General features: G+C 35.1%; 5 protein-coding genes across 5 annotated transcripts; 3 read left to right on the top strand and 2 right to left on the bottom strand.

Moving 5' to 3' along the window:
• Positions 1 to 2217: 2217 nt before the first annotated feature.
• On the top strand, positions 2218 to 5874 carry LOC140759694 (chorismate mutase 1, chloroplastic-like). Its single transcript, XM_073096326.1, has 6 exons — positions 2218 to 2515; positions 3305 to 3524; positions 3610 to 3696; positions 4657 to 4800; positions 5188 to 5280; positions 5383 to 5874. The coding sequence occupies exons 1-6, from the start codon at positions 2322 to 2324 to the stop codon at positions 5617 to 5619; spliced, it is 975 nt and encodes a 324-aa protein (XP_072952427.1). The 5' UTR covers positions 2218 to 2321; the 3' UTR covers positions 5620 to 5874.
• A 2543-nt stretch (positions 5875 to 8417) lies between these two features.
• Positions 8418 to 10546, top strand: LOC140759598 (early nodulin-like protein 19). Its single transcript, XM_073096202.1, has 2 exons — positions 8418 to 8665; positions 10114 to 10546. The coding sequence occupies exons 1-2, from the start codon at positions 8485 to 8487 to the stop codon at positions 10443 to 10445; spliced, it is 513 nt and encodes a 170-aa protein (XP_072952303.1). The 5' UTR covers positions 8418 to 8484; the 3' UTR covers positions 10446 to 10546.
• Positions 10547 to 12119: 1573 nt separating this feature from the next.
• LOC140759726 (protein RETARDED ROOT GROWTH, mitochondrial-like) lies at positions 12120 to 17192 on the bottom strand. The gene is made up of 7 exons (XM_073096360.1): positions 16722 to 17192; positions 16291 to 16402; positions 15347 to 15506; positions 14092 to 14240; positions 13849 to 14000; positions 13128 to 13242; positions 12120 to 13029 (listed from the first exon to the last, which is right to left on the bottom strand). The coding sequence occupies exons 1-7, from the start codon at positions 17009 to 17011 to the stop codon at positions 12889 to 12891; spliced, it is 1119 nt and encodes a 372-aa protein (XP_072952461.1). The 5' UTR covers positions 17012 to 17192; the 3' UTR covers positions 12120 to 12888.
• An 873-nt stretch (positions 17193 to 18065) lies between these two features.
• LOC140759740 (uncharacterized) lies at positions 18066 to 21661 on the bottom strand. The gene is made up of 5 exons (XM_073096377.1): positions 21353 to 21661; positions 21083 to 21215; positions 19220 to 19344; positions 18952 to 19098; positions 18066 to 18499 (listed from the first exon to the last, which is right to left on the bottom strand). Exons 1-5 carry the CDS (start codon positions 21530 to 21532, stop codon positions 18365 to 18367), a joined length of 720 nt encoding a protein of 239 aa, XP_072952478.1. The 5' UTR covers positions 21533 to 21661; the 3' UTR covers positions 18066 to 18364.
• A 433-nt stretch (positions 21662 to 22094) lies between these two features.
• LOC140759724 (uncharacterized) lies at positions 22095 to 26515 on the top strand. The gene is made up of 6 exons (XM_073096357.1): positions 22095 to 22426; positions 22807 to 22956; positions 23357 to 23615; positions 23888 to 24106; positions 25292 to 25434; positions 26083 to 26515. The coding sequence occupies exons 1-6, from the start codon at positions 22148 to 22150 to the stop codon at positions 26380 to 26382; spliced, it is 1350 nt and encodes a 449-aa protein (XP_072952458.1). The 5' UTR covers positions 22095 to 22147; the 3' UTR covers positions 26383 to 26515.
• The last annotated feature ends 780 nt before the right edge of the window (positions 26516 to 27295 follow it).

The following is a 27295-nucleotide window of genomic DNA, read 5'->3' as shown; positions in this document are numbered from 1 at the left end:
GTCAAATCAAGGCTGCCGACAAATTTTTCTTTTCCAACAACATTAGGGAAAATTACTAATTTGGGACCTGGTCCGTAGATGCAAACTTTATAAAATCATTTTATGTGATTTTTAACTCGCAGAGAAATAGTCTCTATGATTCTGTTTGATCTCCTGTGTAGCTCAAAGACCCAGAATAATATTTAGAAATTTAGAAATAGTAACTAGACTAGACTGGACTGGACTAGACGAGAGCGTAATATCTTCTTGATATATTTAGATCAACGCTCTTAAAAAGTATATCACAACAAACTCAAGTCATACACTTATCATGTTTCAATGAAAAATCCACATAAACATTAACTCCGATGTTTAGAAAGAATCAAACCAGCAAAACTTGTCATACAGTTATAATCTCACCGAGGGTTTAGTCGTAGTGCATCTACTTTCTATAAGCAATGTGCACTTTTTATTTGCATACATTGACCTTCTTTTTTTCCAAAAAAGTGAGCTTAGTCTAATAGATCCGTGAAAGGAACAAAGGAAGGGGAATAGGAGAGATGAGAGTTCTTTTATAGCTTGGTGGGGGTAGATAGAGCAGAGGAAGAACTTCCAAATTTCCGGAAGAGATTTGAGAGCCAAAAGACTTTTCTCCTGAAGACTATTATAAGACTTAATCACACTTTATCTATCTATAATTTGATCTAGTATCACTTTGTCTCAATATATTATAAAAGTATAAGCTACAATAAAATTTATCTGTTAATTTTTCATGAGTTAAAACTCATATGTCAAACACGTGAACAGTATAGATTTGAACTAACACCGTGAGAATATTTTATTAAGTATTTTATTTTTTAAAATAATTAAAATACCTTTTAGTATGACTTGATTGATGGTATTTTTATAATTTCTTAGAATAGTTAATTTAATCCAGATGTTTGATTAAATTTAACTAGCAGATTTAATAGTAATTTACAAATATTCAAAATGTAGAGGGTAAAACATAATTTCGTGGAGAGTTAGGGTGTTATATACAAATTTCTCTAAAATTTATTATATATTAATCACAATGTAACCGAAAAATTTATTGTTGCGAGCTTTGTGCCTGCAAGTCAAGCCCAACTCCTACTTACCCCCTCTTTCCTTTATATACTTAGATCCTTTCACACCCAAGATGTACGAAATTAGTACAGCTTACCCACATCTAATTTAAACACGAAAAGGGTCTATGTAGACCTGATTAAATGCTTTAACAATTAAGTGTTTAAAACTCTAGTAAAATAGACATATTCTAATATTTAAAATTAAGTGTTATCTATTTAATAAATAAATTAAAAAACTAAATATATTTCAGTCAATAACTTCATCCAATTTAATTACACCTTTTACTCTACTACGAGATTATAATATATAATAATATAACGAAATTATATTTTATCAATTTAACTTTATCTTTATAATTTTATTTGCGTCGTTCTTTTATTATATTTTAAGCAAATAACGTGTCAATTAAATTTTATATAATAAAAACATGTATTTATATACATGAATATTTTTTTATGTCAACTTTACGTCAAGTGGCTGTACAGAGTTGACTACTATCTCTTCTCTTCCCCCCTAAAAGAAAGGAACATTTAAATTAAACTAGGCCTTTTATAGTTAGTTTGAAACCTGCTGCTATTTGACTTGGCCACTGGTAGGCTCACCTTAATAAACTATTCTGTTTACTTTTAATAGAAGTTATACTGGAGATAAAATATTGTATTACATTAAGAGGGATAAATTCGTTATATTTATTTATTTATTTATTTATTGTCTGATTGATTCCAGTTCATGGCTATATTTGATTGGAACGGTCAGGATTATAATCTTCATAATGTGTAAAATAATAATTTAAAAAGGGATTGCGAATATTTCAACTTAAAATCTTCCATCTTATAAGATAACCTAAGTTTATAAAACATTAAGTAAGTTAATATAGTCTGTGATTTGAAATCAATTTCTTTGGAAATTGTAGGGTATTTAAATGGAAATTCCCCTCCAATTTAACACCAAATGGTTCGTCCAATTACATCCCGCCGTACACTCCATGATCGTAATTGCAGGAATTTCGTACAAGTTACGCTGTAGAAAATCCAGCCCGGCTCAAAACCCCCACCTAACACTCACCAACAGTGGATGTTTGGCCCCACCGGTCCCATTAGCTCTCTTCTATAAAGTTCTCCTCCGCGTTACTCTTCTTCTCTAAGCCTAGTCCCCGTCGCGTCTTCCGCCTTTCTCCTTGCCCTTTACGCATTCGGTCCCGCTCTCGAAGCTACCGAGTTTCTTTGTCGTTTCTAATGGAGCTCGAGGCCTTGAAGCCCTCTCTTTCCTCCCCAATCCATCGCGTCTTTAGGGCACAGCGGCCTAAGATTCCCTTCGACCTCGCCCTCCCCCTCCGAAGCAGGCAAAGACCCACCTTTGGATCTATTATCTCGGGTTCGCCTCAGAAGAAGCTCCATTCAGTTCAAAGCGCCATATCTATCCCGTCCAGGTATTGAAAAGGTCCAAACTTTGTTGGGGAATATGTCTGGGTTTGTTGGTTTAGGTCGAAGGTGGTTCCTTTTTGGTTAAATTTGGGGCTTTAGTTTGTTCTACTGATTTGTCGATGCGATTTCTCAAATGGCTAGGTTCTAATGTTTTTATTTTTATTTTTTTGCATCTAATTGTGTTGCATTATTTCGTATATTCTTGTAGTCAATGTTTCTGATAAGGACGGAGATACCTTTTTTAGGGTCTTTGTTTTTATGATCTTGTGTGCAATTTAAATTTAACAAATAGAAATTGAATGGAAGCTTTCTTTGTCAGAGACGACTTTTAATATGATATAGCAATTAGTAGACATTATGTCTTGATCTAACTATGAGCAGGGGATGCTCGATGTTTAGGACAAGAATTCATCTTGCAAGGTTATGAAAGATTTGTTAGTCTTCCCATTTTTCAATTTTTCATAGCACGGTCATTGATATTTCTTCCTCTCTCTCAATCTTTAGAGGTTGTCTCTTATTGATTTCGCTTCTAGAATTAAGCACTCTGATTAATCACAATTAATAGAATGATCAATAACAATTAATTTATAGACATACATCATGTAATGATAAGCAATATTCGGTACTTCTTAAGTGCATGTAAGAAACTAAACATGGCCATGAGCCCATGATTAGTATGGTGACGTAGAGATCTATTTTGATTATTATTATTTTCTTACTAAGATGAGTTTATTTGCGTCACATTCACTAGATAGTAACTATGGTTTCATTTGATGGTTCCTTTTTATCTTTAGACTGGAAAAGAAGAGAATAGATCAAAGTGAAAGCTTGACTCTGGACAGTATCAGACACTCTTTAATTCGGCAAGAAGATAGTATAATCTTTAGCCTTTTGGAGAGGGCACAGTATTGCTATAATGCTGATACATATGATAGCAATGTTTTCTACATGGATGGATTTGAAGGCTCTCTAGTTGAATTCATGGTTAGAGAAACTGAGAAGCTACATGCACAGGTGAGTGCAGATCTCAAGCAAGAGATTGGTAAATCATGAAACATGCTCTCCTTCATCTTTTACTGACTTCTGATTTGTTATTTAGGTTGGCAGATACAAGAGCCCAGATGAGCATCCGTTCTTTCCGGAAGATTTGCCTGATCCTATGTTGCCACCTATGCAATACCCCAAGGTGAATAAAGAAACGTGAATATATTCAGGAGACTTTAACTGAAATCTCCTTCTTGGGTTTTAAATAAGGCACAAGATTCAGTTTTTCTTCATCAGAGTGTGCAGATTGATTTAGTTACTTGCCACTGACTAATTATATATTTTTTTTTACACTTTAGTCGTATGGTTAAAAATAACGCATTTCATGGAGAGTGTATACAAACTTTTAGGTACAAATTCTCACTATGACCTATGCGATTACCCTCAAAGTCTGCCTAAGAATTTAAGGTCATGTTGCAAATTCCCACTATGACCCGTGCAGGTTTAACTCTATTTCCATAGGTGATATGAAGTCTATGCCCAACATACACTAAATCAAATATAAAGTAAGAATATTCATTCCATTGCGAATCTGCCTTTATCTTCAAAATGAGATAATACAGTGATATTCCTCGTAAAGTCAAACCAAGAAAGTTAATGGTCAGATTAAATTTTGTTCGTGAGATTCCACAAGATACTTCTAGAAATTCCGCCCTGTCATAGTTTTACAGTTGCACCAGTGACAAATGATGTCTGTTTCCTGACGTAATGTTAGCATTCTGCTGACTTTCCTTCACAGTTTGTTTGAGTGCGCTGGCAATGAGGACTTTTTGGCTGTCTTCTCTTTTGTTGACTCTCATGACAAAATGTGAGGCCTTAAATGCTGCCACATCAACAAGCTAGAAGTAAATTTGTCTTGTTGGCACCAACTTACTTAAGCTCACATGTTTGTGGAATGAAGAAAAGAAAAAATAGATTACTAGATTATTGTTGCAAGTTGCAAAGTCCTCTGATTTATGATGAGTGAACTGACTCCAATCAACCTTTTGCATGACAGTTCGTACTATTGTTTTGTCTTATGCTTTGCTGTTGTAACTCTTATTGAACCTCTGCAAAGATTTTAATATTCTGAAGTGCCTTTTTGTGTTTCTATTTTACCAAGGTTCTACATCCTATTGCTGATTCGATTAATATCAACAAGACGATATGGGAAATGTATTTCAGTAATCTTCTCCCAAGGTTGGTGAAGGAAGGAAATGATGGTAATTGTGGATCAAGTGCTGTTTGTGACACAATCTGTTTACAGGTATGAATCTAAACTTGGTATGAAGGCCAGCAGATTTTTCATTCACTGAATATTTCTCTTCTTTTTTTTCTGGCAACTTCATGGATTATGCATTTAATCCAACAAAATGCTTCTATTACCGCTTGGTCTTTGATACATAGGTTGAAGACTATATTCTCTTTTATTTATTGAAATTGCAAAAAGTCCTCATTTCTCAATGATATTTTTTTTAAACATCCATTTTTTCTAGATTGTTGCATCTTTGTTCCTGACTTTTCTATTAAACTTTAGAATACAACAAATCTCAGCTTACTGCCTAGAGACCATCTGTTCTTGGCCTTGTTTTTTTTCTGTTTTATATGTTCCTCAAGGCTTTCGATTTGTTATTCATTAACGTTAAATTTGCAGGCACTCTCAAAGAGAATCCACTATGGTAAATTTGTGGCAGAGGCAAAGTTTCAAGAGTCCCCTGATTCCTATGAACCTGCAATACGAGCACAAGTATGTTCTATGAATTCTTTGCTTAATAAACTGTCCAACTAACAGATATATGTATTACCATCTTCTTCTAACCTTTGACTCTTTTGTTCTTGGGATTTCCAGGACAGTGATCAGCTGATGCGCTTGCTTACATACGAATCAGTGGAAATAGCAATCCAACACAGGGTAGAATCAAAGGCCAAAATCTTTGGACAGGAGGTGACTATTGGTTGTGAGAGGGATGGAAGTCCACCAGTGTACAAAATAACACCTAGTTTAGTTGCCGACCTCTATGGTGATTGGATCATGCCACTGACAAAGGAAGTTCAAGTGGCATACTTACTAAGGAGGTTGGACTGAAATCTAGTATCGTTAGCATAGATAGTACGCATGAAAGAAGAAAATCTCACATCATTGTTTCAACTGCTGCTCAATTTATCCTTATAATGTATTGTTAGTTCTCAGTGGCTAGAGTTGTGCTTAATTCTTTTCCATTGCAAATTTAGCAGGTAATTACATATACTAAAATCCTTCTGAATAAGTTTGTAAATCCATGCCTATCTTGGGAAGCACTTATTATATTAGTTCCTTGTAGAAACATGTTTGTCTTCTTAATCCTCTCCTTGAAGGCAACATTCTATTGCTAATCTCCACTACAGTACACTGGAATGAGATAAATTGTGAACTTTTGAGGGAATTGGAGTATACTCTATGTTCACATGAATGAACCATGTCAAATAAAAATAAATTGTCTGAGAACTGGATATTACTCCTCTAATTTGTCTATCATTTTTATGTTGTTTGTAATTATGAAACCTTAGCAGGAAGATTTCATGTGGGATTCGAAGATTTATTTTTAAAACTATCTAAAATATCCTGACTTTCCTTCTTTCTTTACTTCAAAAATACCTTTATGTAAAATGACATTAGCCATTACAAAAGCCAAATTTTCCTCAAGAATGTTTTTGTCAAGGGTATCTTAGTAAGTTTGATTAATGTGGGATTAAGGTTATCAAGTGTCTAATTTCATTTATAGAGCTAAATAAATTGTAGCCCAAAGTTCAATCCAATTTGTCAAAATAATAGTTTCTTATTATATGAAGATTTTAGAAAAATGAGTGTTGGGTTACAGTTTTTTTAAGGGTTAATTACATCATAAATCCCTTCAACTATGGTTTTATATCACTCTCACCCCCTTCAAAATAAATAAATAAATGCATCCCGTAAAATATATAAATGCATCAATAAGTCCACTGCGTCAATATTCTATTAAAGATTTTGATATAAATAATCTTAAAAAATTGAACTTAATATTCAGCTAAAAATACTCTCAGTCTTCTTTATATATTCTTCCATTTCTTTCTTAGTGGCCTATGCCAATTTCTCTAAATATTAAACTCTAAATTAATCTTCTCTAAAGGTTAATTTCACTTAGAACTCTAATCTATCATAATTTATTATAAAAAAAACTACCATTATTTCCCACATACATCCTTGTGAATATTTTTTTTCTTAGTTAAGAGTTTTATATTTTTCCTTAATTCAAAATATTTATATGAATAATAAAAAAAGTTAAGGTGGTATACATAAAATAATAATAATAATTCAGGGGGGCTAAGCCCTTCTCTAATTTCTTCAAAATCCACTTCTAACGTGAGAGAGTGAGAGAAAGCAAGGCATTTCTTTCCTTTAATTAGTTAATTAATTTCTTAATATTTTCTCCAGAAAAGACATGAACAATTATCTAATTAAGGGGATATATGGGTCTAGGGTTTTTTCTTTTCTTTCGAGGAGATGAAAGTAATACAAAGTCACAGTTGATTCAAAAAAAAAATATAATTAACGGAAAATAGAAGTTTTGTCGTAAAATAATTACAATGTGAAATGTTTCTGCTTAAGATTGAGATTTTAATATTAATTTTTATTTGTTGTTATAAACTGAGGAATTTATTCTAGAAATAATTATTTCTATAATTAATAGTATTGTGAATTTAAATGTGTAATAATTATATTTAATGTGATACAAAATGAAGAAAAAATTAAGAATTTTTAATTTGTATAATTTTGATTTAATATAAAGTAAATTTATGTTATAGATATCACGTGTAAATTAATAATTAGTTAGTCCATCGAATAATATATACTTTTAAGAAATAATATTTGTATTTTAAAATATAATTATTATTTTAGAATAAAGAGTTAATATTTAAGAATTAGAATAAATTTCTTTGTCAGGTGAGGTGGAAATCTATGCATGTGACATCGTGGACGCATCGTTGTAAAGACTTATTCTGAAATATATTAATAATAGTGAGGCAATTCTTGCTGCCCACAACGTAGTGGTTGACAAATGGCTAAGCTACTCACCATTTTGAATATCGTGAAAGCTCCAAATAACTAGTTGTATTTTGACAAATAGTTTCAGGAGATGCCTATTTTGACGTCTATTTTCATGATTGACACTTGATTTCAAGAGGAAAAAAAAAATATAATAATAAAAGTAGATCATTGTTCATGATCCAAGTATAATTATCCATTTATTTTATGTCGAGAGGATTAGTGAATCTTTAGTAGAAAATTAGGACAACTACGCTGCCCATTTCTACTCACTTCCTCGCCTTTTTGTAAGTATTGACTTTCTAAACTATAAATTAATTCACTTCTCTAATAATTTATTTTTAAAAATATTAAATGATAATTTTATACTCATATGCTAGCTTTAATGGAAAAAAAAATCTAAGGAATAATTAGCGGAGTAAATATTTCAAACGCTTTCTATAGTTAAAACTTGAAAGAGGTCAATATGTCATGGAAAAATAATAATAATAAGTTGATTTATGTGTGAAAATGAGCAGCAGTTCACGAGCATATATATATATATATATATATATCATTAGTCCTTTATGGTAACAATTTCCTGCGGCCGACGTTGCATAGGATCCGAGCGCATGCGACAGGCGGACGTTAGAACGTCACCCTGTGGTGGCGCGAAGTAGCACGTGACTCGTCGAGGCTACCACGACGGCACGAGTGCGTTTCCCATCCACTATCCACGGGGGGTGAGAATAGCACGCAACCTCTTATATAGTTATATTATTACTTGGTGCTCCCCCACTACTCTTACCTGCATTAATCTCGCCTGCGGTCTCTCGCTCGTATGTATAAACTTATCCGGCACTATCCCCTTATTCGCTCGTCTATTCCCCGGATAGATAGCAGCGAATAATGGCGGAGTACCAATCCTCCTCTCTCTTCCTCCTACTCCTTTTCCTCCTCTTCGCAGTCTACGTCTCGAGCGTTTCCGCCGGCAAGTTCTCGGTGGGAGCCGAGAAGGGGTGGAATCCCGGAGTTAACTACACCGTCTGGGAGGAGAAGAACCGGCCATTCTACGTTGGTGATTGGCTCGGTATAAATTCGTATTAATTTCTTTATATATATATATATATCTCTTCTCTCACTTTCTTCCCTTGTTGAAAAATATTATATAATTATCTTATCCTCATTTTCTATCATTTTCTTTGTTCTAAATTAAAGGTAAAATAGTCCGAAAGGATCTAAAATTAATTATTATGTAGTAATTATTTTAGAAATCGAGATTGAGGTGTAATTATCTTTTTATTTTTAAATTAAATTGGTGCTACAAAAATTTGAACTTGAAATACTACAGCATTCGAATGATTCAATACTAATTAATTAGTTATTAAAAATAATTTTTATCTATTGATAAATTAAAGGGTATATAAGATATTTTCTATATATTACTAGATTAATTGATAAAATAATTAAAATTTAAGTATTTTCTTATTGCTTATCTTTATAACTGTTTTCTTAATAATAAGAGCGTTAACTTCTACAAATTTATTGTTATTTTTATCTTTTATAAAAAAAATAGCTAAAAGAGAAAAAAATAAAATATGACTAATTTATCCTTACAATTTAGAAAAGTGACCGATACTTTACTTCCGATTAATTTCATTTAGAATTATTTAATCTCAACCGTTCGATTAGGTGAGAGAGAAATTATAGTTCTTATTGAATCATTTGTCTACTTATATAATATATAGTGCGATAAATTGATAACTATCTTCGTTAAGAAAAATATAATTTTTATTTACCATTTTGGTGTCTTCCTTTCATTTTTATTTTACTTGTTAGCACCTGTTATGGCATCTTTATTTCTCAATCTCACCTTCATTAAGCAAAGTTTCTGATTCAAATGCTGCTGTTCTTATCACCATTCTTAACTCAAACTCTCTATATTTCTAAACATATTCAAAGAACACGCTGATTCAACCTTAAACGTGAACAGACTCCAATGAGAAGTACTTAAAATGGAACGTTCTATTTATTTTGTATTTAATTATTTACATCCACCATCCATTCTCGATTTGCTCCAAATGATGATGTGCTGGGATTTATTTAAGAACAATTACATTCATATTAAAATACCCATCCAAAATCTCATTTACTTGTAACACCATCCAACTTAATATTTGTTTATACTTCTCTCAGAATATTTAGTTTTCGTATGAATATCTAAGATGTTATCATGTTAACTGTGGAAAAAGATAATTATGTTTGTTCTTACTTACTTGCATTCTATTTCACTTACCCTTGAGTCCTCTTTGTTTGTTAAGATTTTAAAATCTTAATCTTATAATCATAAAAAGTAATACGAAGTGTATCCATATAAATAAGAAACTTTGGAGCTGTGTACATGCAAAAAATAAAAGTGAATAAATAAATCAATCAGAACTTAAAGCTAAATAAGTGTCTAGGTTTGAGAAAATAATTCCTAGTCTGCTTGTGTACAAGTCTTTTAAAATCTTGATCTAATAGAGATGAGGGTTGCAGTTTTCCAGTACAAGAAGGGGATGGCAGATGTGATTCAAGTAGATGAGATAGGATACAACAATTGCAATGCAACCAATCCAATTTACAACTATAGCAAAGGAAGGAGCTATGCGTTTCAGCTCAACGAGACTAAACGTTACTACTTCATTTGTAGCTATGGCTACTGCTATCAGGGGATGAAGCTGAGTTTGCTGGCTGAGGCCTTGCCGCCACCGCTGCCATTGCCTGCTCCGGTTGCCGCCCCCTCTGCTGCTCCAATTTTAACGTCTCCTATCGGAATTTTCCTAGTTGTCTTTGTTGCTGCTATCACTGACCTGCTACGAATAGTCTAACCGAGATGAAAAAAAAAAAAATTCTTTTTTTTTTAAAATTTTATTTGAGGTTTTGGTGGTTGTTATAAGATTTTTTTTCTTTTTCTTTTTTGAGGCTTTGGAGGTTGTTATATGATGTTTGATTGAGAATTTAGTGTGCAAAGAATTGTGAAGAGTAAATAGTATTTTTCATTGCTTGGGTGCTCATGAAGTAGAGATAATTTTATATTAAAAGCCATGATTTTCCAAACAGCTTCAAAATATGTCTTCTGTAATTTAGAAGATTTAAGAGTTGTTAATAACTGAGAGCACACCATTAGAAATCATTAACAAAATTTGAAATTGCGTCAGATTGATTCTCTCAAGGACGATTGTAGATCGAATGACAAATTTGTGACAAGAAGACCTCAAGAAGCCCTGTTTCATTGGAAACATAGTTAAAAACATCCTACACCCTGCTTCAGATAGCCATCAGATCCTGGAGAAGTCCACAAGCCGCATCACAAAACCAAGTCAACACCAAAACCCAAACAACCACTAAGGGAGCACTTCACCTGAAGTCTCCCTACATCAAGAACAAAAAATATTCACAATCACATTCAACCAACCAACTATAAAACAACCACCCAAACCATCAGTTGATTACCAAAAAACACAAAGGGAGCAAATAACTAATCCATTGATCTCAATCCTCCAGCAGAATCAAGTCCTGTTGTCTGATGACCAGCTTCAGAGCCTTTTTTTTTTCTTTTCCTTTGCTCCTCGCATTGAGAACCTGCCCAAGATAGAAACATTGCTTTTAACCCTGGCCAATATTTCTTTCCAGCTTCTATCTTTATTATGGAAAATCCTTCTGTTTATTTCAAGCCAAACAGTCCACATCATGCAAGCAATCCAACTCTTCCTCCAAACTTTAATTCCTTTCTCAGCCCAACTGAACCTCAAACATGTCACTGATATCCTTTGGCAACTCCCTGCATCCAAAAACTCCTTGTTGTCCATCTCCACAACTGTTGGACATACCTACATTTGACAGATAAATGTCTAACTGTCTCAGGTTTCCCACAGAATACACGTCCAGTATTACCATTCTAACACCTTCTGCCCACACTATCTTCAATTAAGACTCGATTTACAAACCAGACAAACAAAAGCTCTAATATTTAAAGGAGCTTTAATCTTCCACAAACTATGAAGAACTCTTGATAATCTGCCCCCATTGTTCAGAAACTTATAAGAGTGATTTCACAGTAAACACTCCATCCACATTCCATCTCCTTTTAGGCTGATCATCTATCATAAGATCATGAACCCCACAGGTCACCAAATTTAACAACTGTTGCTCCTCTTGAAGGAGTCCATCATTTCGATGCCTCCTATATCTGAATGCCCAATCCTGCCCATCCCATGTATCTGTTACTAAATTGTCTGCTTTCCAAGTAATCTGAAAAAGATCAGAGATCACAACCAAACTACACTCCCCACTCCATTGTAAAATCATTGTAACACCAAATATGATAAAGCAATCATTGTAACATCAAAATGCTAGATGAGCATAAATGACATTATGAACACATTAATTCACTTCTGCCCACATCATATACTGATTGACATTAACAGTTAATTCAATGTTTCCATCATCAGATACAATTCTATGAAATAAGAACGAAGAAAAAATAATATGGCAACAATAACTTAACAAAAGTGTAATTTAAAATTAGGCTGATGTTCCCCCAAAATATTCATTATTGTCTATATGATCTGTTACAACAGACTTTGGGTACCAATTTATCACCAAATAATGAATTTAAAAACAAATAAATAAATAATACAAAAGTGTGGAAGAGAAGTTCCAAGTAAGTCAAATATCAGATAACTCAGAATGTTGTCTGATAATTATATAAAAGGGCATCCCACTGGATGGCGCTTGCTGAGAGTAAGATATAGGCTGCCTTACCTCCAATTGAAGAGGTTGTTGCCATAATCAATATTCATAGGCGCTTTGGTGCAACGAGGAAATCTTAAACTTGCGCACTTCAAAAACTATTACTGAAGGAGCAAAATGTCACAGTACTATTTAAAACTCTTTGCCTAAAAAATCTGTCTAAAGTGAGAACAACAAAAGTTCAGGTGGAGAGAAGCTTCTTTAGGTGTCCAGAAGATTTCAAAGAAAGAATGTCAGATTCTTGAGCTGAGAAGGACTATTATGATCATGAATATACTAAGGAGGTACTACAATTTGGAAAGTTTCAAAGCAGTTGGAAGGACAAAAAATATTTATTGGAATGGAAGGAAGTGTTGGCTGAGCAAATCAGCTGTTAGTTTGGAACTTGAGGGAACTAGTAATTGGTAAGATAAAATGTTGAGATAGAAGCAATGCAGCTAACTAATAAGTGTTAAAGGTCATAAAAAGGATGCATTGGCTGTTGCCCAGAGTTGGACACAGAATCTGACAAAAGATTTCTCAGGAAGAAATCATGTTTGAATCTTTGATGATTTCGTACATTGAGATGACATTTTCGATGATTAACAGTATAATGATTCCCCACTCCAGTAGATCAGATCGTCTGTTTTGGAGGACTTCTTGAAGAAAATGGATGTTATGCTGTCAAGACAGAAAAAGGAAACAGAGCATGAAGTTTCAAAAGAAATCACTGCGTGCTGTATTTGAGAACTGCCTGAATTGATTTATGAAATAATTACCTCCACAAATTTCAGTTTGAAATCGAGGTTCCCAAAGCGTTGATTCAGTTCATACTCTTCTCGGAGGAACTCGAGAATCTGAGCGTAATTTGCATTTTTCCAAGCAATTTCAGACCTATTAGGAAGCAGAAGAAAACATCAGTTATTTTTTAATCATTGTTAAATTCATGAAGACAAATATTTCAAGTTCTGTTATGTTGAGCCAACAAGTTACGACATAAGGTTACATTGCTCTTCTAGTTATCGTGCAATTCAAGAAAGGGTCAAATGATATATTTGAAGGGTCATTAACAATAAATACAGATAATGATTTAACAATAAATCGTGCCACACTAATAAAGGTTGCACGACCATTTGCTCAAAAGGACAGATAATAAGGATGACAAATTAGAGGTCACTCAAAATGAGAACTCTGAGATTCCAGATATATAATGCATTGGCTACCCTCAACATAAGCCCCGGGAAATAAAGTTATCCTCAACCAATAGGGATCCCAGATGACAAATGATTTTGCTAAAGTACGTTTAACAGGAATTCCAGGAGTAGTAGAATGGTGAGATTGTTCATTCAAGTATTTATCACGTCTATCTTATTCTTATATACAACTATACAAATGAAGTGCCCACTGAAAGGTGGGAAATGTGAGGGTCTAGCAAAAAGAAGGAAAAGAAAAATCAACAGAAGTGACTTGGAAATTTTTTTATAATGGTTCAAAATTTACCTGTCAAAAAGGCCAAGCCTTATGATTACATCAGCTAGATTTGAGTTTGCCCTCCCGACAAGTTGAAACAGCTTCTTTCTTTTCATGTCAAAGGTTCCAGTCTTCTCCATGACACGATTTATCTCTGTGAATTCTTCAACCATATCATCAACCTGTGAATGCTCTAATTTTATAAAAATGCCTCACATCCTACCAAACGAAATGTTGAAAAGAATATAGGGAACATGATTTCAAATAAATCACCTGTCGTATATAATGATCCAGAGCAATACTTTGTCCGAGGACATTACCGATAATGCGTATACCATCAGCATCCAAGCTTTTTAAGACTATATTATCAAGACCCCCTTGCATCCATGTCGGCAATGATGGCTTCTCAACTACAGCATAATCTATTCACAGAAATTGGATAAGTGAAAATTATTTAGGAAAATCCTGAGAATTGAAAATAAGATAATTAAGAGGAATGGAGAGAAAGAATGAGAGTTTAGAGACTGCAAATTGCATTCAAACAGTTATACATAGTCTATGATCTAGGTATCTTTAGAGTTTAGATAGCCAACAAGTTTTACAGGATTAGGACTTGAGTTCTCATAAACTCTATGATGCCTCCTAAAATTAACTGAACACACGAAGCTAGTAGCAGTTCACATACAATACATCGAGCATTGAAGAATCATTGTAACTACATCCTACATGCCCCCATCAGCTGATACTCCCCAGTTGACTATATAGAAATCATATTAAGCAACAGTTTCCTTCTCACACATCTCAAGTTGGGAGTGGAAATCAATGATAATCTTGTGTAACACATTTGCCATGATTCCTATATCTGAGTCACTTGCCTCACCCTCATGCGATCAACCAGAAGGACTGCCTCTATCATTCTTGGATTAGAGGTAATGATGTTAAGTAAGCCAGTAGGGAGGAAAGGAATACATGATGGAAAATGGCATAATCTTTCTGATGTTGACTTGATAAAAAAAAGGCAAGAAAAACTTAGGGTTGAACCTGCAGGAGTTTAAAAATCATTAAAAATTTAGTGGATAGCAACATATTGCAAGAACTCACCACATTAGATGTCATCTTAAATGGTGCAAATCCAAACACAATGAAGCAAAATAATATAGGACCCTCAAAGAAGTAGCACTCACTCCTTTACCATCTTCGAAATTATACATTAGCAAATATTTGGCATGAGTACCTTATCTATGACTTTTAATATTCCAGGAGGGCAATAAGCCTACCAACTAATCTAAAGAAAGTTTATAATATAATCCCATTTGATTGATTCTCTGCTGCTGTCTTATTGAAAAGAAAAGAAGAATCATATGATAATTGAAGTAGAAAGACAAGCAATTATGCCTCAATGAGATCAAGTTAATGACATGCATAATCATAAATACAAATTCTGATTTGATAATAAATATGGACAAAGATGTAATCCAGAAGCATGCAACATCTCAGGGAAACTGAGACATTGGATGTTAAGGCTTACCATCTTTCCTCATCTCAGGGAGCAATCCAGAAGCATGCTTCCTAACTATATCAAGATACTGTTCAGCTTCATGATCTGCTATATTAAACAGGACTGCAGAACCATATTGGAAAACAACCACATATCGGTCACAATAGCCATTATCCTGGACTCCCATATCCTTCAAACAAACATATGTTAACTGTTAAGATAAACTACTAAACAACACGAAAATGCAGAAGTGAAGGTAAAAACGTAAGTCAATCATGTGGCCCAACAATGTTTTTGCTGTTCTGGATAAAGATAGTAAGCTCAAAAGTTGTAAATAATGAGACTTTAAATGTATGTTGTTGTGGCTTTCCTTAGACATGATTGCAACAATGATACTAACTGAACAAAGGCTCCTGTTTGTATTGATCTGTATAATATACTAGCAATATAAACAACAGAACTGTCACAAATGGTTCCGAATATTTGTTAAGTCAGCATTATGCAGTATTATCTTGGTCCAAGAACATTATTACACATTATACAACAAAGAAAAAAATAATAAATAGATTCAAAGTGCTACTATACTAGTGTTACAGACTAAGTGCTTTATAGAAATCATAGTAACTGAATTGAAAAGGTCAATCTGTATAGCTAAGTTCAATATTAAGTTCGAAGAATTTTTTAAGCTGATAACAGCAGTGACTGACTGTCAGAAATCATAAAGTAGTTCCTATCTTTCAATGTGAACTGGCCTATTATTTCAATCATAAAATTGAAGATTTGAAGGGGTAGGATAGGAAATTTACGATACAAGCTATCTTTTTTTATATATCAAACATGTACACAAATAAGTAGAATATAATTAATCATGTAATCACTATTCATGACCAGCGTTAGGCATGAGGTGGTATCTAGTTATATACTCCCAATTTTGCAAGAATCTGGTGGAACAAATTGAAGTTAGACTATCTTACAGTAATTTCAGGTTGGAAATCAGAGTAGCGGAGGGCAATATAGTTTAACGACCGAGAAGTGGGAGGAATTGCATTGCACACATTCTCAGCCTGCAAGCTCTTCAAATCAATACTGCCAAAACAATCAATTTCAGAATTTTCAACTGAAACAAATAGTAAACCACAAAGAAGAGAATAAGATAGCAGTCCAATTGAAAACAAGATAAATAAGCATCCATGGAAATTATAACAATGCATGCAAAACTGTCTAAATTTTACTCTTCGAGCATACAATTACCTCAGGGCACAGAAAGAGAGGCACATGACCCAGTAAACATTATACACGATTTCCTTTTACGAAACATAAACAAGAATAATCATAATAATGACAACAGAACACAAAAACATCTCACAAACCAATTAAGCCCATAAAAAAAGTTTTACGCGCGTACCTAGTAGAGAGAAAATAGGCCTTAACAGGGATGTTTTTGACCATCTCCTCCTCTTCTTGAGATTCATGTACACTACTACGGTAGTCCTCTCGATGCTCACCAATAGGAACAGCATCGAACGCATCAGAGATAGCCGGCATCGGGGAAAAAAACCTCGAGAGCGATGACACGGGGTTGTTGACTCTATGCAGAAGGGGAGATGAGAGATGGAATTGAGGCGGTGGAGGGAGTGGATTCCATGGAATCACCGTCAGGCGCTTGAGATGAAGCAAAACTCTGAGCCTTCCCATCGGAAAGATCCAACCTTTGAGCAGGGCTCAACTCCCAAAAAGCTTCTTTCTCTCCTCGCCCCCTCGCCTTCTCCCCTCTTCCCTGCCGTGAGAGTGGAAGAGGGGGCTCGGGTGGGTCCCGATGAAAAGAACGTAGAGGGTTAGGGCGTTCCTATGGGTTTCATTTTTTGGTTTCATTTTTTGGTTTCTTAGCGGAGGAAGCTTTAAGCCTTTAACGTTTCTTCTGAAAGTAACAACTTTATTTCCATAGAAACATCCCTAAATGTATCTTACTCTATATTTATGTCTAAATTAACTTTATCTCAGGTATAATTTTTTTTATATCAAATTAATTTCTGTACTTATAATTAACATGAAACTATTAGGTCTCATTTGGACATTTTGGTAGTCTATTATATTTATTACATTTGATATGTTTTTTTTAAACTATTTTCCATTGGCTCTAGAGTTATCTGATTATATAATATTTGTGCAAGAAAAAATACTAAATAGGAAGGGCAAATTATTTTTGATGGAGAACAGTTCACTAGGTACCTCACATAAAAGAAACCTATAATTCCAAATAGTTCAAATACTCATCTATTTCTCCATTGAGTTTGAAAATTAGTCTCATAATTACAGCTAAATACTTAATGAGAAGGATTGGCGAGCCCAATCCATAGTTTATACGTTCTTGATCATTAAGACCTCGTTTGATTGAAGGAAGATAATTCATGAATAATAACATGATACTCAATTACTCATTTTTTATTTGGTTGCGATTCTAGAACAGAGGATCCTGTATTAGAATAAGAAAATAAAAAAGTAAAAAACAAATCAGGCAGCCATGATATTAGTAATACCATAAGAATATTAACCATAATATTTGTTGAACTAGATTTGATAATATTTAGCTACAAACTATACATAAGAAATTTCTAATTAATAAATAAGGAGCCTTTATTCTTCGATCAAATGGAGCCTACTCTATTTATATCATGTGTTGCTTGCCTGAACTAAATGCTTCAATCTTGCGGACCTACAGATCTTGCTTCACAATTGAGAGAACCAGGAATTATCCAATAAAAAAGAAGCTGTTTCATTAGGCTTGCTTGCCTATTTGATGAGGCTAGCAACACAACAACAAAATCTGAAATCTCTAACACCCTTCACTTTTAATGAACAAATTACTCTCTAGCTATTTTAAGGTGGACAAAGAAACAAGCAATCCAAGTTAACATGAACAAAGATTAGTACAGGTGATGTAATTTGCTAGCACTTTCCAAGTACTATTGCAAGCATTACATCTTGTGTTACGGTGCATTCTTGTTTGACCCTTAATGTTGCTGTTCTATCAACGAATCAGTCTACCGTCTAACCTTCAAGCATCGCTTTGGCTGCATCGATTAAAATAGGTCTGAAGTCATTTGATGCACGACCAAGCACAGTGTATCCTTCCTTGTCCTCAATGTCAACATCTGCCCCATGCCTTATAAGGAGAAGAGCAACCTGCCACATCATCAAACGAAACCCATCCAGCATTTGATTAGCACAAGCCCAGATTTCTACAGTTTGCCCAAGTGATTACTCAATTATCATCATTCTTTGAATAACAGGTATCCTCCATTATCCTACATAGGCTTATCCCATTCCAGCCATAATAGATATCTAGTCCTAAACGACTTCTGTGCATGTGGAACTTAAAGAAATTTTAGAAGTTCAGAAATTTGGATGTCACTTCAAGTCAAAAGCCACAGATTTCTTCAGCAGGGTATCTTGAACAAAGCTGTGGAGCAGACCAGTATAGGATGAATAGGGTTTTTACATTTGATTCTGATGTATCAGTGTTATATAAGGACTAGCAAGTAATATAACTAATAAGACAGAAAGATTTATACAAAAAAAATTGGAAACTTACAATTTGTAAACTAACTTGGCAGAAGTTCAGAAATCCAAATTACCTGCTTGTGCTGACATATAACTGCATTCATCAGAGGTGTTTGGCCTGCTCTATCAACAGGGTCAACCTCTGCTCCTTCCTCGATCAATAGCTCACATAACTCTGAGTTTCCAGTACTTGCAGCCCTATGAAGTGGACTGCAACCAAACTGCAAGAGAAGTATCTCAGAACCTTGCAAACAAATGGAAGAATTCATACAAAACCTATAATGATATCCAGATAATGCAACTATGTGAGCATTTCAAATAGAATATGGATAGACAGAAAACCTTGTCTTTCTTATTGATCTTTGCACCGTGTGATATTAATGTTCCAGCTATTTCCACCCACCCTTTACTAGCAGCATAATGCAGAGCAGTGCGACCACCATCATTAGCCAAGTTAACATCTGCCCCTGTATGTACAAATATTGGATGTGCTGTAAGCACAGAAAACAACAAACCAGCAGAGATGATGTTTGCAACAACTTGCCTTCATAACTGAAATAAACAAATATCTCCATAAAAGATGATTACTCAAGTTAACTATTAGATCAATGCCCAACAGATGGCACAGAATTGCTATGAATTTCAATACCTTAATGCTTGTGTCTATATATTTATTTTATATAGAATTATAGATGGCAGGAAAATATGCCTTAGGGTTCACTTATTCCCTGAAGTCATAGATCGCATGACCTACTCATTGAGCTTTCAATAATTCAATGCTTTCATGGGTTTTATCTTTCTTGCATCAATTTTCATTCATCATATTTCTTCCAAGTCCCAGTTATCATCATTGCAAGTGGTCAAAATCAGATCAAATAGTATATGTGCATATCACCCAGAATCAGGGTGACTCTTTGCATGCATAATTATATATATATATATATATATATATATATATATATATATATATATATATATATATATATCATGTGAGGAGTTTAGCTAATACCATCTAAGGAGTGAGAAATTGCTATGTTGACCTTACTAGAGACGAGAATCATGTTTCTGGAAGATACAAAGAATATCTCAAGAAGAATAAGATGGATGGAGTGGATATTAAGGATTTTGGCATCTTCAATTAGGACCTAAACTATAAATCTCGACGCAGTTAAGACTAAATAGCACTTGTATCAAAACATAATGCTATAATGGATAACCAAATTACAAGAATTCTAGCATCTAATTAATTTATCCATTACAAACAATGCACAATGGCACACATCTTAATACAATAATATCTTTAATCCTACATGCTATTCTTTGTACAAACCATGAATTGTCGTGCCCATCGGCATGGTTGGCATAGGTGATGTGTATTGTGACAGTGAATTATTGGCGCCGATATGGGGGAGTATCTCCATACTCCCTTAAGGCCACACATGCCTCCACTATGAATTAATCATATCTTATTTTAAAACCTAATTAAGGGTCTTTTGCATCCTTTTTTATACTTCAAATTTTAGAAATTAAATGGACAGTTTAATTTTTACAAAGTTATTTGCCTCAACTTTAAAGATCTGAGAAAATTTGGGAAAAATGATTAGATTAGAATATAACTGTATAATGCTACACTAATATCTACACTTAAAAAGGTTAAAGCATGGATTGAAGTTTCCACCATTCCCGATCTGTATAAGCCGAAACGGATCAGCTGATATAGTTGATTTGATTGATGCCCACTCGTTCAATATTGATGGCAGATACAGTTGATATGTATTATTTTTTCAGCAGTTAAATCCAACCCCAGAACTGATACTTAGATCAGTAGTTTAAATATTGTCCTTTTGGAAATGTCAAGATTATTCAATGTGCCAACAGCACACTGGCTCGGCATGGCGCGTGCCAGCGATATGTACCACGTTGAACCAAGATCAGCGGGCCTCCTGCCTTTGGCACAACCATCCTTTATACAAACCAAAAATCAAAATTGCATCAGCCAATTTCCCACAACAATTCAACCAGGTTAGAAATATGTAAGTAATACCCGTAGAGAATGGCAAACTATGTGCTGAAAGAGTCAATCGACTGACCCACCACCAAGAACAAAAAACTCCTTGTCGATCGGACATTGGAAGGTCTGATGGAAATATGAACCCAAACAAACATATTAACTCAAACAAGTGAAGTATGCCAATTAAAACTCACCTTTATTAAGCAATATGTCCACAATCTCCGGATTGCCAATGCTCGCGGCAGAATGGAGCGGCGCCCATCCTTCTTCATCAGTGGAATTAACTCCAATAACCGATGGGTCAGCGGCAGAGAGCACCCTCACTACCTACTCCAAAACGACAGAAACCAGACCAATCCTGTGAAACACTACCTAATGAAACACTAGAGATCAAAGGTTACCGTAGAAGAAAAGAAGCCAAGATGAGACTTTGTTCAAAATACTATTGGGCTTTGAGATCTTACCTCTAGGTGGCCGAAGGAGGCGGCGACATGGAGTAGAGATCGCCCGTCCTCATTACGTAGTGATCGAGCAGTGACGAGAGCTTCCTCCGGGAGAGAGGCGAAGAGGGAGGCATCACCCTTCTCGGCGGCTCGAAAGAGCTCTTCTGGCTTTGGGGAATCGATCTCCATCGCCATGGCCATGGATTGGAGAGCTTCGGGATCTCCTAGGGTTTAGGAAGTGGTATTTTTCTTTTCCCACCTTACTCTTCGACTTCTATTATCTGCAACTACCGACACTACTTCGCCGGCTTCAACATTAACCCCTGGAACGTTGGATTCCTTTCTGCCGCTTGATAGAAGGATACGCGATTTTCTCATTTCAAACCCTATATTTAAACAAATTATTTCACTATTCCAATTCGACCCCTGTAACTTGTTTTCTGTGTTAAAATACAAAAACTTTTTCTTTCAATTTTTCAAAAAACACCCTGAATAGGTTGTTTTCTGCGATTTTATGAAAAATATAGTTGAATTATAATCAAAACAAAAAATGTAAGAATTATTGTTACTATTTTATAAATTATCTTGTGCTGTCGATGCCATACTGGATTATCTTTTCAATTTATATTATTATTTTTTTGCCTCTTTCCTCGTTTTTTCCCCTCCCCAAAATTTCTCAGCCACTACAAGCGGCTCTATAACCTTTTATATTTCACCACGTGTCCCCGAATCCATCCATGCGTTACACTAAGACACTAAAATTTAGTAATTACTACGACTGCGGTTAGAAGGAAAAAAAGAAGGCAACGGAGAAGAATGGCAGCAGCCATTGCTTCTGCTTCTCTTCCAAACACTACTCTTTCGTCGAATTTCCTCTCCTTTGGAGCTCTAACCCATCAATCCTCAGGTGGGTTTTGTAAAAGATTCCTTTTTGAGTCGACACCTGGGAGGAGGAGACGGGATTCGATCGGTTTGGTGGTCGCTTCCGCTACTTCAAGCAGTGGAAGAGGTGGTTCTGAGAGATTCTATCTTAATTTCACTGGATTCCCCTTCCCACTTGGACCGTTCCTCGAACGGCGCACAACAAGAACCGAGGTGAGCTTGTTTTGTTAGCGACTTACGTCCGTTTAATTCGTCTTATTTCGTTTAGTTGTTTTAAATTTGCCTTCTGTGTCTGTTGGAATGTTGGGTTTTGAAGATATTGTGAAATGGCGACTGTGTCCGTTTAATTTTTTTTTTTTAATTTGAGAATGAATTTCCGGTGGAGCGGTGAAATGCGTATTATATTTTACATGGAGATTGTTTGAGAAATGAGTGATGGAAGAAACCTTAATGTTCGGACTTAGATATGATTAATTCTCATGAGGTTAAAGTTGAATTCACATTTCCTTTTGGAGATTCGTACTGAATTAGTTTATTTGACAATGAAGAAACCTTTTTAAATTAATCATGAATTGTTTTGTTCTTTTTATCAGGCCGTGAAAGGTTGTATATGGCTCTTCGAACAAGAGCAGGCATTGGGTTTTAGTAGCGTCTCAACAAACATTCGGATGACTGTCATCAAGCTGAAATCTGGAGGTTTATGGATCCATGCACCAATTGCTCCAACTAAGGAATGCATTCAGGTAGTTGCACGACCTGAGTCTCCTCGAGTCTTATTTATGTATGATTCTTGAGATATCAAGCTAGTTTAATCTCTATTTTTACTTCAAGGTATTATAGGCTTTGTAGTTGTCGAACAAATGTACATGAATTTACAAGGAAAAAATAATACTACATTGTTTTGATATAATTGCTAGTGTTAGCTATCAACAATGTGTCACTTTGTGTGACAATAAGGGTTGCTATGAGCAGTCTGGTTGTGCAAGTTAGACTCAAGGAAACAACCTCTCCAATAAATGTGTTGAACACTCCTAGGCCCCACATCGCCAGGAGCCTCATGCACCAATGCACCCTATTTTCCTATGGTTCGCGAGATTAGAGACATTCATGTTACTTATTCCATTTTCTTCTGTGGTAACCCAGCTCTTGAAGGAGTTAGATGCTCCTGTGGAATACATTGTCCTACCAACTTTTGCATATGAACATAAGATCTTTGTGGGGCCATTTTCAAGGAAGTTCCCAAAAGCCAAAATCTGGGTGGCCCCAAGGCAATGGAGTTGGCCAATCAATTTGCCACTTGAGTTCTTTGGAATTTTCCGTGCCAAAGCTTTAGGAGATGAGGATGATTCTACCCCTTGGGCTGATGAGATAGAACAGAAGGTCCTTAGCTCACCAGAAGTTGGTATAGTCCTCATTTTTCCTCTTGCTTTATCTTCTTCTGCATTTCAAATCCCTCCTTTAAGTCATTTTGCTCTAACAAGCTGTGTATGAGGACAGACCTTAATGTTGCTTTTCTTTATTATGTTTCTGTTGTTGTTAGTGTTGTTGGATTGACCTTAATACTCTATACAAAAACACTGCATTGATGCATTGCTAAAATCTAGCTACTATTTGATGGATGGATATTGCTATGTAGGATTTAGCTTTATAATCATGTGGTTTCACTTCTTTCAGGAATTGGGCCTTATGTCGAGGTAGCTTTCTATCATAAGCGTTCACGAACATTGTTGGTAACAGATGCCGTAATCTTTGTTCCAAGGCAGCCACCAGATTGCATTAGCAAGGAGTCATTGTTGGCATCTGCTAAGAACGGGTTGGCAGTGAAACTTCTTAGCAAAGGAAAGCAAGTTGTTGAGGAACCTGTCGTGGACAATAAGTTTAACCGTCAGAAAGGTACTGCCTTCTTTTGGGTGTGTGTGTGTGTATTATTAGCTTGGTGGTATAAAGATGTTATCTCTATTTTGCTTCTCTAATAAAAAGGAGGAAGGAGTTATAGGAGTATATACAGAGCAAGTTTGGCACTTTGCTTTTTTCCACCTTGTTACAAATGATCCTCCAAGATACAACTTTGTAGGGAGGTTTTCCTCTTAAGCAGAAGGAAGATAAATGTGATTTTAAATTTATATATATATGCTCTTAGTATCAATTTATTGTAGGCTGGAAGAGTTTGACCAGATTTCTGAAACAAGATCTGAACTCTTCCTGGATAATAGTTACAGTCTTACAGATTGACAGTTCGATATTCAGGAATATGGTGATGGAAGGCGCAACTAGGCTATAATGTTGCTACGTAGCTGGCTTGTGAGTCAAAATTTGGACATTTGAGATATTTTATGCCCTATTGCAAAAGAATTGTGGTATTCTCCACAAAGCTTCCTTTTCAAATCCTTGCGATAGTTCCTCTTGTATGACAGTGCCCAGGGTTTAATGCTTAGTATTAATCAAAGATTCAAAGACTCAAATACTCATATTCTTGGAAATTTTTGTTTCTTACAGATGCCTGTTTTTGTGTTAGAATGTGCCACTTGTTCTACTTATTAGCATAACCCATCTTTCTTGGCCATATAGTTTGCAACTTTGTTTTTGTATCATTTCACACTTCGTGTAATATTTAACTGCAATCATTATGGCAATTCTTAGAACCTGCTAACCTGCCATATGGGCCTCAAGGAAGGCTCTACTTTCACTTGAATTCACTCCTATCAGAAACGTGACAGCAATATGTGGAAGTCGATATCAGGCGATTACTGATTATAGAATTTGGTCAAATATCACCATGAGGCCTCTTATATTGAGACATGACTTAGAGCAGACTTTTAATCTAAATGAAGATGTCTTGGATGATGATTATGAGGATGACTTCTTCCCATTCTCATGGAGAATTCCTTCTCATTGATTTTTTTTTTTTCATTCTTTATATATACTGCAGCTGTGGAGCATTCTGTCTCATTGATTTTTTTTATTCTTTACATATATTGCAGTGTAATTATGCTGCTCAATTTGTCCCCAGTTTTTTCAGTAACAAATCTTTCATTCTTTGTCTGTTATGGGTAAATCTCATCTTTTCTCATCATTTAGGGTGGGAGAGAATGGTCCTGCAAATCTTGTTTCTAGGTCCTTCGAATCTTCTGGAACCCAATGCAAGCTTTGCACAGATGTCACAGAAGTTGATAGTTTCTCCAATTGTCAAGACATTAGTTTTCAGCAAGGTTCCAGAAAAGGTATGCGATCAAGCATGAATATAAGGCCTTCTAATCTCTAACTTATTTCCTAACTGCGCAGTTTTGGTTCATTACTCATTAATGACTCTGTGAGTGGTTTCTACAAACATTCTTTTTGAGTCAAAATTACTAAATGTTAACAATGAGCATCATTTAGAGAGTGAAAAAAATTATATATGGATACGGTACATTCAGGGCTGGTATGTGCATGGAAGAAAGTGTATGTAAGAGAGAATATTTTCAGTCTTAGATAATGATGCTTCCAAGTTCCAACATAGTGTTTGCATCTTCTTATGCATTGCACTTAGCTGGGCTTGACTCTTGAGCATGTTCCCATGGTGATCCTGCCATAAAATTTATGATAAAGTTTCTTTTTGATAAAGATACAGGTGTATGCAATTTTTTTTATAGACATATCCTTGAGTTCCAGCATCTGTAGCAAACCAACCTTGCAATGCATGCATACTCTCTTTGCATAATAGGTATTGACCTTTAGTGACATGTAGTCCTGTTGCCATCTTTGATCTCTTCTCTAGTTCTATATAATGCTAGCAGTGACATTCTTGTCAATATTTAATGGCCATATGTTTGAGCTATAGACATGCAATTCCGGGTGTAAACTCCTGTCATATGTTAAAAAAATTTCAGGTTAGGGATTGGGTTGATAGCATTGCCGCAGACTGGCGATTTAAGCGGATAATTCCTGCCCATTTTGCTGCACCTATAAATGCAGGCAGGTCGGATTTCTTGGCAGCTTTTGCTTTTCTTGACGAACTGCTTGGCGAGCGCTTTGTGACAAAGCCTTCGCTATCTCTTCTCTTCGCTTCCATTATGGGGAGGGCAGCCAGTTACTTTCCCCCAGATGATATGAAGACCTTATCATCACTTGATGAGTTCTTGGTCTCAGTAGGGGCTGTTAAGAAAACTGTTTCAGGACGAAAGAAGTGAGAGGAGGATGGATTTTGTACAGTCCAGTGTTCTATTTGAGCTCCCTGTAACTATAAAGACAATAGTCATAGACTTGTCACTCAGGTACATTTCTTACTTGAATCAAGGCGAAGAATGTATATTGATAGAGCTATGTCCTCTGTTTTAGTTTGGTTTTATATAGTTGATTTTTTCATTTGCTTATAAGGTCATTTATAAAGAACAAAGTTGCAGATGATGAATCATGGTAATTCCATTTGATATTGATGTGATGATATGTGATGCCGAAGAATAATGCTACATGCATCATTAGACTGATTAGCGAAAAAATTCAAAACAAGGAGATCTTGGGCAATATCTTATATCCTGCTTAGGATATTTTCCACTATGGGATTTCCTTTCAGGATGCAATTTAGCAGTTTAGGGCAAGCAGGACAGCCACTTATTGGATTGACCTTCACCTAGACAATCCATAACAGGGAAATTTCTTTGATTTATTCATTATTGCTCTGATAATGTGAATATGTGATCTAAAAGTACACAATCATGCCCAACTTTGTCTTTGGTGAAGCTAGTTTGGCATTCCTGTCATACATGAACAAATGAACACACCCAATTTGGAATTCTTTGCTTTGTGTTTGAGAAAATATACTATTTCTAGTTGTTGCGGCTTACCTTGATATTAACCAGGATATTTCCCAAGTTTAATGAAAGAAAAGACAAACAAAAGAAAAGATAAAGGCTAGCACAAGTTTTTCCACAATCTACGCTTGGCAATTCCAAAGTAGCTTCTCATCATCCACTCTTCTGGGCCCTAACATTCCAGTCTTGAATTGTTGGATATAAGGAGTGAATTACTTCAACTATTTGAATGCAGAGATAATTTCCATATGTATCAAATATAAACTTGTGAGGCAAAATCTTGACCTTGCAC

This window comes from Typha angustifolia, chromosome 4 (assembly GCF_048772165.1).
Source record: "Typha angustifolia cultivar Huaian chromosome 4, ASM4877216v1, whole genome shotgun sequence".
Lineage (NCBI taxonomy): Eukaryota > Viridiplantae > Streptophyta > Magnoliopsida > Poales > Typhaceae > Typha > Typha angustifolia.
Note: the sequence above shows the minus strand (reverse complement) of the source record. Positions and strands in the feature narration are given on the sequence as shown.

What these genes read in the sequence shown, in the direction of transcription:
- LOC140759694 (XM_073096326.1), top strand. Translation starts at nt 2,322, where the DNA reads ATGGAGCTCGAGGCCTTGAAGCCCTCTCTTTCCTCCCCAATCCATCGC. An exon ending in GTGACACAATCTGTTTACAG is followed by an intron (nt 4,801 to 5,187) that starts GTATGAATCTAA and finishes TTAAATTTGCAG; the next exon opens with GCACTCTCAAAGAGAATCCA. An exon ending in AACCTGCAATACGAGCACAA is followed by an intron (nt 5,281 to 5,382) that starts GTATGTTCTATG and finishes TGGGATTTCCAG; the next exon opens with GACAGTGATCAGCTGATGCG.
- LOC140759598 (XM_073096202.1), top strand. Translation starts at nt 8,485, where the DNA reads ATGGCGGAGTACCAATCCTCCTCTCTCTTCCTCCTACTCCTTTTCCTC. An exon ending in CTACGTTGGTGATTGGCTCG is followed by an intron (nt 8,666 to 10,113) that starts GTATAAATTCGT and finishes TGAGGGTTGCAG; the next exon opens with TTTTCCAGTACAAGAAGGGG.
- LOC140759726 (XM_073096360.1), bottom strand. Translation starts at nt 17,011, where the DNA reads ATGGGAAGGCTCAGAGTTTTGCTTCATCTCAAGCGCCTGACGGTGATT. An exon ending in GCCTATTTTCTCTCTACTAG is followed by an intron (nt 16,403 to 16,721) that starts GTACGCGCGTAA and finishes TTGTTTTGGCAG; the next exon opens with TATTGATTTGAAGAGCTTGC. An exon ending in ATTTCCAACCTGAAATTACT is followed by an intron (nt 15,507 to 16,290) that starts GTAAGATAGTCT and finishes GTTTGTTTGAAG; the next exon opens with GATATGGGAGTCCAGGATAA.
- LOC140759740 (XM_073096377.1), bottom strand. Translation starts at nt 21,532, where the DNA reads ATGGCCATGGCGATGGAGATCGATTCCCCAAAGCCAGAAGAGCTCTTT. An exon ending in GGACATATTGCTTAATAAAG is followed by an intron (nt 19,345 to 21,082) that starts GTGAGTTTTAAT and finishes TTGTACATACAG; the next exon opens with GGGCAGATGTTAACTTGGCT. An exon ending in AGATCAATAAGAAAGACAAG is followed by an intron (nt 19,099 to 19,219) that starts GTTTTCTGTCTA and finishes CTTCTCTTGCAG; the next exon opens with TTTGGTTGCAGTCCACTTCA.
- LOC140759724 (XM_073096357.1), top strand. Translation starts at nt 22,148, where the DNA reads ATGGCAGCAGCCATTGCTTCTGCTTCTCTTCCAAACACTACTCTTTCG. An exon ending in CAACTAAGGAATGCATTCAG is followed by an intron (nt 22,957 to 23,356) that starts GTAGTTGCACGA and finishes GTGGTAACCCAG; the next exon opens with CTCTTGAAGGAGTTAGATGC. An exon ending in TAAGTTTAACCGTCAGAAAG is followed by an intron (nt 24,107 to 25,291) that starts GTACTGCCTTCT and finishes CTCATCATTTAG; the next exon opens with GGTGGGAGAGAATGGTCCTG.